This window comes from Chaetodon auriga, chromosome 9, assembly GCF_051107435.1.
Source record: "Chaetodon auriga isolate fChaAug3 chromosome 9, fChaAug3.hap1, whole genome shotgun sequence".
NCBI lineage: Eukaryota > Metazoa > Chordata > Actinopteri > Chaetodontiformes > Chaetodontidae > Chaetodon > Chaetodon auriga.
Window position 1 is genome coordinate 13,370,021 of NC_135082.1, and position 10,932 is coordinate 13,380,952.

The window sequence follows — 10,932 nt, forward strand, 5'->3', positions numbered from 1 at the left end:
GTGGGTTGAGTTTCTGTTAGATATGCTAGTCTGGAGGTGAGTGACACCCTCTGTGTTTTGATGTTTTCTTTTTTCTTTCTACTTGGTTTTATTCAGTTATTTGATTTCTGTTCTTTTCCCTTCTACTTTTGTTGACATTGTAAAAACAACCTGTAACCACGACAAAAGAAAAACCCGAAACTAACTAAGAGACAACTGAGACAGCTGTGTAAAATCAAGCTGCATCACTTTACAAACGTCCTACTGCTTTATATACGTTTCCTTTTTTCGTCACGGAATAACTTAGTGAGGTGGATGTTGGCCACAAAGGGATGTAACAGACACATTTAGTTTCCAGTGCACAACAGTAAGACACTGATTTAATTTCCTTTATTAGTAGTTTTATTACTGATACATGATCTTGTTAGATACCACTGTCCCAGCACACAGACTGTAATCCTTTGTGACATGGAGCTTTGAGAATTGGCACAAACAATATACAAATGAACATCCCTGTATACAATACTGACTTAAAACAGAGAAAATAAGCAATAAATATCCAAAACTCGCATCAACACAAGATAAAAATGCAGGGTTGTATCTTGAGAAGACCAAACGTCTTTTAATTATGTGCCGTCCTCTCTGTATTCAGTGCAAACATGGAATTAAGAAGAAAAAGGAAGAAAAAAACAGGCTGGATTTCAACTTTTGGCCCTAAAATATTTAATAATCAGTCTGACGATATTCTAGTTTGTGATGGAGTGGAGTTAAAATGTCAGGAAGACAGAGAAAGAAATGTACACATGTTAAAAATAAAAAAAGTACCAGACGCCCACACTGGTGAAGTCTGAGCTTCTTCAGGCCTCAGAACATGTCATCAAGACTAAGAATTAAGAAAAGCACACAAATAAAAAAAAAATGGATTTAAGCCCAGAGAATGAATAAGGCAAGCAAGCTCATACTATATATACACAGTCAAGGTTACTATTTACATCCTGTTCACATATTGTTTAACTTTACCAACAGTTGAGGTGGGCTTTGACTCCCCCTACTGGTTCATCCTAGCATCACACTGCAGACAGCAGTAATGAGCGCGGGAGGAGTCTCATGCTTTTAAATCTCTCGTTACAGAAGAAAACCAGCCACAGCGCAGTGGCTGACAACCAGAGGAGCCATCCCAGAACCGACGTCCAGCGTTTGGAAACACCCACAGCCTGGTCCGACGCTCCCTCCACATGTGAAACGACAGCACGGGGATGAGAAAATAATTCCTCACGGTCTCTTGATGTTGGTTTTGGTTTAATTATTTCCATATTGCTTTCGCTTTGTCCTGGCTTCTAAGGAGTAGAAATATTATAAAGAGGCGACCACACAGCCAGGTAAAAGGAGTGAGAGAGTGCAGAGCTACTCTGTGACTTTCTAATGTTGAACACAAGCAACATACAGACATCACCACCGTGGTGGAAGCAGATATGCTACCTCACAAAAACACCTGCAGCTCTTCTGTGACTACTGTATTTATTGGGAGATAGCTCAGTTACAGCATTAGCTTAAGAGGCCTGGATATGCACAACTCATCATACTTACTACTTATATCACATGACCAAAAGAACGGGGTCAAACAGAAGCGGAATTCATAAATGATCGTAGATGAACATAACCTAAGAGAGAGCGATGTCCGGATGAAGGATAACTAAGCCAACACTAAACAAACTACTCCACCAGCACCTGTACCGCACATGAGTTGAAAGACACATCAAAAGGAGCGAGGAAGAAAGTTGCCATAAGCGAGACCTGAACTTAGCAGAGCCAGACTCACTCAGAGGTATACAGGCTTAGTGAGGGGAAGCTAAACTTTAAAGCCTTCCACAAGCTGTGAGGCCTAAAATACAGTCAAAAAGGTTCAAATTAATGTAAAATACAGGCCCAAAGCAGCTTTGATCCCAAATAATCCTGTAAAATTTGACTTACATGAGGAAATGGTGGTGGCTGAACGACACAAGTGGGAACAGCAACAAGGATGTTTCCAACTATCAGCCAATGCAGGCCTTACAGTTGATCTCAATCACCTTCTTACTGCTTAGTAAAAAAAGCCAACTGTTCGAGCTCCAGACATGACAGCGTCTGAGGATGTCCACCATCATGGCCAGATGCAGATGAGGACCCAAACTTGAGGCCTGCACGCATCAAGAGGGTGAAGTTTTCCAACTGGAACCACGTAGGAGTAGCACAGAGGACACACAGGGGACCCGAAGGAGTGACAAATGTGAGTTTTCACGAGAGATACTTCAACCAGAAACAGCCTGGATCAAGACTGTCACAAAGTCGGCAGCAGAACACCAATCAGGAAGGCCGAGGAGACGGGAAAACTGCACATGGTCAGCTGGTGTTCTCACTAACGTGTTCTCTCTCTACTGTGAGGACCTACTGTACATATGTGTCAGAGGGTTAAAGAAAAAGGAGCACTTCTGTTCACAGCTCACAGAAATTAAAAACTGAGGCAACAACCCAGCGACTGTTCCCAACCTAAAGGAGGCCACATACAGCTAAAAACCGAACCTGCACTTGGCTCTAAAAACCAGCAAGTGTGACACAATTTCAGTGCTTGATATATACAGTGTATATGTGTGGAGACCAAACAGAGGACTGCAGGCTGTGGGTGGAGCGAGTGTAGGCCGGTGGATGTGGACAGCAGGCCTCATGGCGGCGTCTCTGCATTGTTAGTCGTGGTCTTTTTCTTCGTTGGTTTCTTGACCGTCTTGGCTTGAGTCTTGCAGAGGGAGCAGAGCAACGGGAGGGAGGAGAAAGTAAAGAGTAATTTTAAAATTTAAAAGGGGCGCCGGTTTTACACACAAGGTCAGTTTACGCTTCAACGTTGTCCATCGTTCGTACTTCCACAGGAGTGAATGGGAAATGGAGCGACTACTCGTACCGTCGGGCCGAAGTGTAACCCTTCAGCTCCAAATACTCAGCAGAATCAAAGGTGCTCTTGAGCTGCATTGCGGGCATTGTAGGACTAAATAGATCCAATAAGTATTGATAAATGTTGAATGTTGCCATTTGGCCCAAAAATACTGCGATGTATATTTTAAGAAGACTTATTGTCAAGTGTGAAATCAACAGTTTCATGACGTGTTCCAGAACACACCAACGCGAGCTCAGCTTAGCTGTGATGTTACATCAGTGATTATCTTTTTCAAAAACACCTCTGAAATATTGTATTTTACAGTCGACTCTATTGATAAGAGGATTTCTCATTCAAATAGTTTGTTACACTCTTGTCGGCACAATGCACAGCACTGAAAACCACTGGTCCTACCTCTGTCTTAGCAGCAGCAGGTTTCTTGGTAGCCTTGACGCCGGTACTGCGTTTAGGGGCTTTTTCTCCCACATCTTCATCCGAGTGTTCAGTCCTTGTGTCCGACTGGTCAGAACTGTGTTGGGATGACGCGTCGTCAGCGAGGGACATAGCCGCCACAGAGCGGGCTGCGGGATTGGACAAAAATTGGTGGTTACTCAATGACAGAGCAGCTCAGAGTTCAACAACAACAACAACAACAACAACAAAGAAAAAAAATCAGCAGAGGGCAAACAGACAGAGCCAGCAGGGGACAAACTTCAATCACTAATTATTGATTTTTATTTTCTTTTTTTTTTTTTTAAATGAATATTTTGGCCAATCACCATCATGAAAAGCCCAGGGTGACGTCTAACAATGCGTGCTAACAGTAAAAATCCACAAATCCTAACATCTGAAATGCAGAAACCAACAAATGTTTGGCACTTCGGCTTGATTGGAAATGTCAAGCTCTTCTGTGAGTCCACAGTTTGATTAATTGACTAGCTGCTTCATCACTGGAGCACAGACTGAAAGAGAAGGGAAAGGAAACGTGGTTCCCACTGATTTAGCAGGTTTTCAAGAGACAGAAAAGAAGGAATTAAGAAATACAATTTGGTTGGATATCATTTTGTTCAGTGCGGTTCACACATTCATTTGCAAATTTAGACAGCGATTCTAATTCATTATGTGTTGTAAATGAATGGAGGAGCAGGAAAGTTAAACATGTTTGAGTCTGTTTGCATCGTGTAAAGGAGTACAGCATTATTCAATTTTGTTCCACTTACAAATAACTTGAAAAGCAGGAAGAAGAATCAGTCTGCTCCATTCGGCTCTGAGTAATCATTAGGAGGACTTTTGAGCTTGGATTCTCCTCACGATACACTGTGTTGTTCCCAAATATTATTGAAGGAAAATCCATCCACAGATCACCTCTAAGAATTTATATTAACTCCAGCGACCTGATTCCTTCGCTTCACTGTTTTGAAGTTGCACATTGTTCTTGTTGGTAGAAATTTAAATGTGCAACTTTGTCCTGTTCTCATTGCTTGTGCCCCCCCCCCCCCCCCGTCTGTATTCAGTTCACAGCTCCGCACAGCCAGCCGGCCGGCAGTGTACTAGGACACAAAGAGTCCTCCTTCCAAGCCTCTCCTCCCACTGGAATCACATGCTTTCACCACCCCACTCGGCACTTCTTTGCATCCCCTCCTCTTCTCTGCCATTCTGCAGTGCTTTGAGTCACATGACTCCACTTGGCTCAACTGGCCCCCGTCCTGGTCCAGCCCAGTTAGCTAACTGGTCACACAGCATGTATGTATTCATGCAGAGTCGTATGACTCTGTGCTTCTGAAGCTGTTAATGAAGCAGTGCAGGTTGTGCGTGTTGTGTGGCCTTACTCTGCCGTGCAGCAGTGCTCTTGGCCCGGGGCAGCGTGCTGGCCCCTGAGCTCATCTCGTCCATGGGGTCCCGTCTCATGCGGGCGTCTGTGGTGTGCAGAGCCAGCTCGTCGTCGGCGTTGATGAGAGTCAGGTCCTGCATGCTGAAACTCCGCAGCTTGTCGGACAGCACGCCCTGCCCCTGGTCATCACAGCAAAACCAAACACAGATTCGTCGGATACGCTTGAGAAAATCTATCCCTCAACTCTGCATCACTCACATGTTTGAGGGAAAGCACTAAGTTTATCTGTTCATCTATAAAACGCTGACAAGAGATTTTTGTCAATTATCACTGATGCCATTAATTTCTTGTTCAACTGGCTCTGTTACTGGACTTTTAAGCTTTTCCTCCACTTGAACGGACAAGAAACTCTTGATCATATCAGCTGCAATCGTTCGTCCATCGATCGGTAAGTCTGATCGTCTTACAGATCAATGAAAATGAGAACTTGAGAAGCATTTTAAAAACACACATCAGTGGTAAACTCATTGGATTCAGACGAAAATGGTACAGATCTGGATCTGAAGCGGCAAATCTAAACAGGGCCATAACACTTGTAGCCATTACAGATGTCAAACATGAACGGCTTTGTCTGAGTTATTAAATCATATTGGCCTCTGACTTCATCAGAGCATGCGACTCACCTTAGTGGCTGCAGTGACAGCAGCATTAGCAGCCAGGTTGAGACCCCTCTTTCCAAACCTCATCATGGTCTCATAACTCCTGTCTTTGGCCTGTGCGATGTATTCATCTATCTCCTACAGCACAGGGCGACAGATGACGGTGAAGAGTGAGCACAATGGAATAAAGAACCAAAAGGAAAATTAGAGGAAAAGAAAAATCTGATTTCAATGTGGACAAGCAAACCAGTTTACAATTGTGACAGGGACTTAATGACATAAAAAGGCCAGGTTTCCACCTTCTCTTTGTTGGACAGGGTTGGGTGGACAAACTTGCGGTAGAGGACGCTGGAGCCCTTGGTGTATGGAGACAGGAGCCAGATCACAAAGGCAATCTTGAGCTCAAAGTAAAATGGAAACCTGAGTAATGAAACAGAGTTATACCATCAGCAGAGATGAAAAGAAACGAGAAAAGCTTTGAGGAAGGTACAGACACCAGAGTTACAAAGACAAAGACACAATGAGACAATCTGACAAATAAAAGGGCTGAACGATTGTGTGAGTTGCTTTTTATGATGCTGAGGTGAAAACAAGACACTTTAATAAGAGATCACTGTACTAAAAATAATCAAGAACACTTAGCACCAGACACACACATGAATGCATCTACTGATATTACATAAGCCGTTTATTTATTACAAGCTAGTTGCCATGATCATGAGCAGCTCCTGGCTCACCATGATAGGAGCAGGTCTGTGGCAGTCTCTGCTGTTGTGAACAATGCAAATACGATCCAGTACATCATCCACTTCACCTGGAGACACACACACACACACACACACACACACACACACGCACACACAGGTGAGTCGAGAGAACATCACAAAAGCAGCATACGAAAGCCCACAGCATCCCGTGTGCACGTGCTGAGACACGTGGAGCTAAACATGCAACATATGCTTCAGTCGTGTCGGATCACATCAGCATGCATGGTTAATCTCCCGGAGACAAAGGAAATGTAGGGCATCATCTAAACGACGTGAAGTGCCATAAACTAGAGGCACTTAGAGGCAAAGTAGCTTATGGAGTCAATGCCAAACGCCACAGAGTCACTGGAAATACATTATCAATAACCAAACACGTTGGCTTATCAAATGTGACTGAATCAGAGAAAAGCGCTGCACGCCATGTGTGCAGACGTCTAAACGCACTGAATCCTTTGACTCAGTAGAAATGAGTCAAAGAGGAGGAAAGGGGAATGAAAACATCGGCTCTAAAAATGGCGTCCTCCACTCGCTCTCCCCCTCTTCCTCTGTCCTTCTGTGGCTGTCTGCTTGGGAAGGGGAAGTTGCCATGGTAACCCTGCCAGGAGGAGACTGTTCTCAAGTGCAAATCTAGGCGGAGGGCCAGAGTGCTGCTATCTCCTCCTCCTCCTCCTCCGGGACCCCCCCCCCATCTCTCTCTCTCATCCCTTGCAGCGATGAGGTAAGCAGGGAGGACCCCGACTCTCAGCCAGACAGAATGGGATTCTACTGCTTTTCATCCAGGTTTCCACTGGCAACACTGGCTTTTCCGTCTTTCAAATCATGTCCACATTACTTGTTGTGTTAGATAATCTCCATTGTTCATTTTGTAATGCAGCCAAATCCCAAACTGTTCACTCAGCTCAGCGTTAATGTTTCAATACACGAGCATGGACTGTGTTGAGTTTTAAAATCTCAATGGAGGAAACTTGGGGATTTGCAGGCGATAGGACGTCAGGACAAAATGAGGGAGTGCACGTTAGAACTGTGAGTCATTTTGGTATCAAGGGATTGGGCTGTTTCGTGCACTCAGCATGCTATGGGTGTCAGATCAGTGGTTCCCAACTTTACTAGCATAAAGTTTATTTCTTTTCTGACTTAGAAAAATTATTTTCTGTTGAAGAAATGCTTTTTTAAAATGCTCTCCTATCCAGTTAATCTTCTTTGACCATCACATTCATTGTGCAACCCCTTGGGTGGGAACAACTGCACTAGATGATGCAGGCGGTTATTCACAACCTGCAGCGTGGCAGGCTGTTACGTAATCATTACGAGGAGCATGCACATTCATGTATTCTTTTGCAGGTGTTGGATAAATATGGACCGCACTGTGTGTCCATGTAAAAGGGAAGAAGAATAAGGATTGAGACAGATATGAAGGTATTACTCTGTCTCTTAGAGTCATTGTGGTGCCTAAATGATACCGTTTCATGAAGGGTGGTGAGCCCAAATTAACTGCCATGTCATTATGACCTCGTCTGGGAGACCCTGATCATCATCTTTGCAGAGTCAAACATCAAACCAGAGATTACTAAAGGTGATTAATACTTGTCCTCCAATTAATGTCAAGCATGTGACTGGTCTAAACTCTATCTGTAGGCTTTGTATTACATTCCTTCTCACAATGTGCATTGAAAACATTAGTATAAAAATAGCCGACAGCAGCCCTGGGCAAAATATCCCAAAGGTCAAACAGGGCAGACAGGGCTTGAAAACGGTCTGCTATGATTTAGTAACCAGAGGTGATACTCACATATTCCTTCACATTCTTCGTTTTGACGGCCTTGTACGAGGAGTATGCTGGATAGAGCGTCCCAAAGGCAAGGCTGCAAAAAGCAGAGGAGCAGAGAAGCCCGGGTCAGAGGAGGAGGATTCAGCTTGAGAACATGGCCTCTGGGTGTTGACACCTCTTAAACATGTTCTTGCCTTAAAAGCAAGCTAGCCATGTTTGTTCTGAGCTCTTGTAAAATAAGCATAGCTTTCTGTATTAGTGGGCTACTTATACTTAAGCAATGTTAGTCTCCGTGTTTTTCATCTGAATGGCGTTGCCACAGTAGACAGCTGATGGGTAGTGGCTTGTCAAAACACATCGGCCTGATAATCAGTTCAAACAAAATATAAAGAGGATCGTGGAATCAGGAAAAGCACAACAAGACAAAGTGGAAAAACACACAAAAGTGGGCCGGAGGTGGGTCACCATGTGTCCGTCCATGTGCACACTGGGACACTGTGAACACAGAGCCGTGTTTTCGTGTGCATTTGGTGGCATCCTGTGCCGCTGTGGGGATTTGTGCTGATGTGACAGGATGCTAAATGCTGAGTGAGGGGACAGGCGGGGAGAATACAGGTCAGAAAGCCACTAGTCTCCACTAGTCTGTCTGTGTGCTTCCAGTGTAAACCACGATTGCGACCTATCTAAACTAAGGATTGAATGTTTTTCACACAGAGTCCACCTATGAGGCTTGTGCTCCCAGCTGCTGGTAGCCTGAGTATATCTACTGTCTTTCTCAGCATTTAAGTAGGTCTTCTGTCCCAGTAAGTGTCTGAGCTGCTCGGTCATGTGCGCAGCGCCTCTCAGCATTGTACAGTAAGCCGAGGCGACTCGTAGCAGGCCTCTAAGGCAGCAGACTCCCTTAGCAGACGCCTTGCGCCTCTTTCTGTCCCCATCTCAAGTTTACTTCTCTCAGTTTGAGGGTTTCCCGTCCTCTAGCTCAGATATTCAGCACACAGTATATTTATGCTGCTTATTCAACTGATTTAAGTTTTCCAGTTTTGGACAAATAATTATTCTTTAAAACAAAAAAAGCACTACTCAGTTACCTTTCAAAAGAGGCATTTGCATGTTTAAGGCCCAAAGCAAAGACGAGAAATGATTTTGTTAGATGTACAGCAGCCATTATGATGCATATCCAGTCACATGGTTTGTCTTCCATCCACGCATGACTACCTGAGGTGCACTGAAGTGGAAGAGCCTGCTGGAAGTAAATGTTTGCCAATGTGTTGTCCTCTACCTATGGAATCCAGGCAAGTAGAACATCTACAGGGATGAAACATCAATAATATCTCTGCACCTGAGCCTTTTAAATACAGTACACTACCAGGTTTAAGCACGACCTGGTTAAATTCCACATGAAATTGAAAGCATAATTAACAGACGTGGACATCCATCGGTCAGATCGCAATATCGTGCAGTCACTTGACATGAGACAACACTAATGCAGCACTGGCAAAGTGTCTGCATAATCAGGATCAGGATGATGACAGCTGCTGGCTTTAGTTGAGTCATCCACACTGTCAGGATGTGGTGTGTCCAGGTGGAAGCTGAGGCCCGACCTGCTGGTGTGATCACAGCGTGGAATAAACCTGTAAAGTCACTCCAACATGTTGACATATACAAGTCATGCACGCTGACCTGGCCAGTTCCTCATCATAGTCGTGGATGGACAGACAGACATTGCTGTCTGGCCTCCTTGGCCATTGCATTTTCACGACCAGTGTTCACATATGGTGCCGAGATGCTCAGCTGTGTAGACCAGCACTAAGCTGGATGTAGTGTTTTAAAGAGCCGTGGCCAGCAGTTTGGAGCCTGTTTCCTAGTCTGCAGCGAGGCTGCATATTAAGCAGGTTTCCCTTGAGCGTGTGGCCGGCTAACAGCTCCCTTCCCCGCCAACACATTATCTGTCAGGTGGTCACACTTAGGTTAACTAGCTAGCCAGCATATGTTAGCTAGCAGCGGCTAACGAGCGCCGGATGCAGATTGTACCGCATCGTTGCATTAACCGAAGAAACGGAGCAACGTTTGAGGCGGTTAGTACGGACTACTGCTCAGCTCAGCGCCTGAACAGCAGCTCTCACACAGCATTTCTCTACACTCATGAAAAGCAGCGTTAACTAGCTACTTCTAGACGGAAGCTGGATGACAGAGCACACAAGCCTAATGTTAGCTAGTTGTGGCGGCGCAGCGTCCAGCATCAGACAGCTGATGAATGGAGGCTAACGTTAAAACACAGCAGCCCTGCCCATACTCACACTACTATCCTTGAAATAATCCAGGATACCATCTTGCTGGACCGCCGGCCGTGAGCCTTCTCCGCTTCTGGGAAATCTAGTTAGTTAGCTAGCGGGCTAGGTGCCCCCCATTCCTGTCCAGGACGCGGTTTGTTGTGATGTGAACCGGGAGGCTGCGCTGTCAGGTGGGCTAGCGGATGATGTGCTGCAGTCTGTGGCTCCAAGCTGCTCTGCTCCGCTCTCAGCCGCTGCTGGGGAGACGAGATCTTAAAGGGCCAGGGCCCCGCTGTGAAATGACTCATTTTAAGTTAAAAAAAAAAAAAAAGCTAGGCCACACAGGACTGATCAACGGTATGTTTACCTGATTCTTCTTATAAAACGCAGATGTGAATACTATATGTATGACTGGAGGTATACGTATGTCTGTTTTCTGGCTTGTATGTTTTGTGTAACTGTTCAATTAAAAAAAAGAAAAATATGAGCATGTGGCACCAGTAAAACACCATCTGACATATAATACTGTGTTGTGTTCACATTTGTAACAAGTTTAAGATACAGCTAATGGAAAGCCATGCAGTATTTAGTTGTCCAGTGCCTGTTTTATGATGATTTCGAGCTGTAAATATACCAAATATTTTTAATGTTTTAAAACTTCCACAAATTAAAGACGGAAACACACTAAACATATTCAGCAGCACATGGGACATTCAATTTGCTCTAAATGTTAATATTGGGTTTTTTTTTAAT

At 44.5% G+C, this 10,932-nt stretch overlaps 1 protein-coding gene across 1 annotated transcript; it reads right to left on the reverse strand.

Annotated features, from left to right (window-relative positions):
• Positions 1-354: 354 nt before the first annotated feature.
• reep2 (receptor accessory protein 2) lies at positions 355-10,414 on the reverse strand. The gene is made up of 8 exons (XM_076739162.1): positions 10,207-10,414; positions 7,931-8,003; positions 6,112-6,188; positions 5,674-5,794; positions 5,399-5,512; positions 4,714-4,894; positions 3,299-3,465; positions 355-2,749 (listed from the first exon to the last, which is right to left on the reverse strand). Exons 1-8 carry the CDS (start codon positions 10,236-10,238, stop codon positions 2,678-2,680), a joined length of 837 nt encoding a protein of 278 aa, XP_076595277.1. The 5' UTR covers positions 10,239-10,414; the 3' UTR covers positions 355-2,677.
• Positions 10,415-10,932: the final 518 nt, after the last annotated feature.

Bases quoted from the DNA above. Each gene is read 5' to 3' on its own strand.
- reep2 (XM_076739162.1), bottom strand. From the start codon at position 10,238: ATGGTATCCTGGATTATTTCAAGGATAGTAGT. The intron at 5,513-5,673 runs GTGGAAACCTGG...CCTGTGCTGTAG, and splicing joins CCCTGTCCAACAAAGAGAAG to GAGATAGATGAATACATCGC. The intron at 4,895-5,398 runs GTGAGTCGCATG...TGTGATGACCAG, and splicing joins CTGTCACTGCAGCCACTAAG to GGGCAGGGCGTGCTGTCCGA.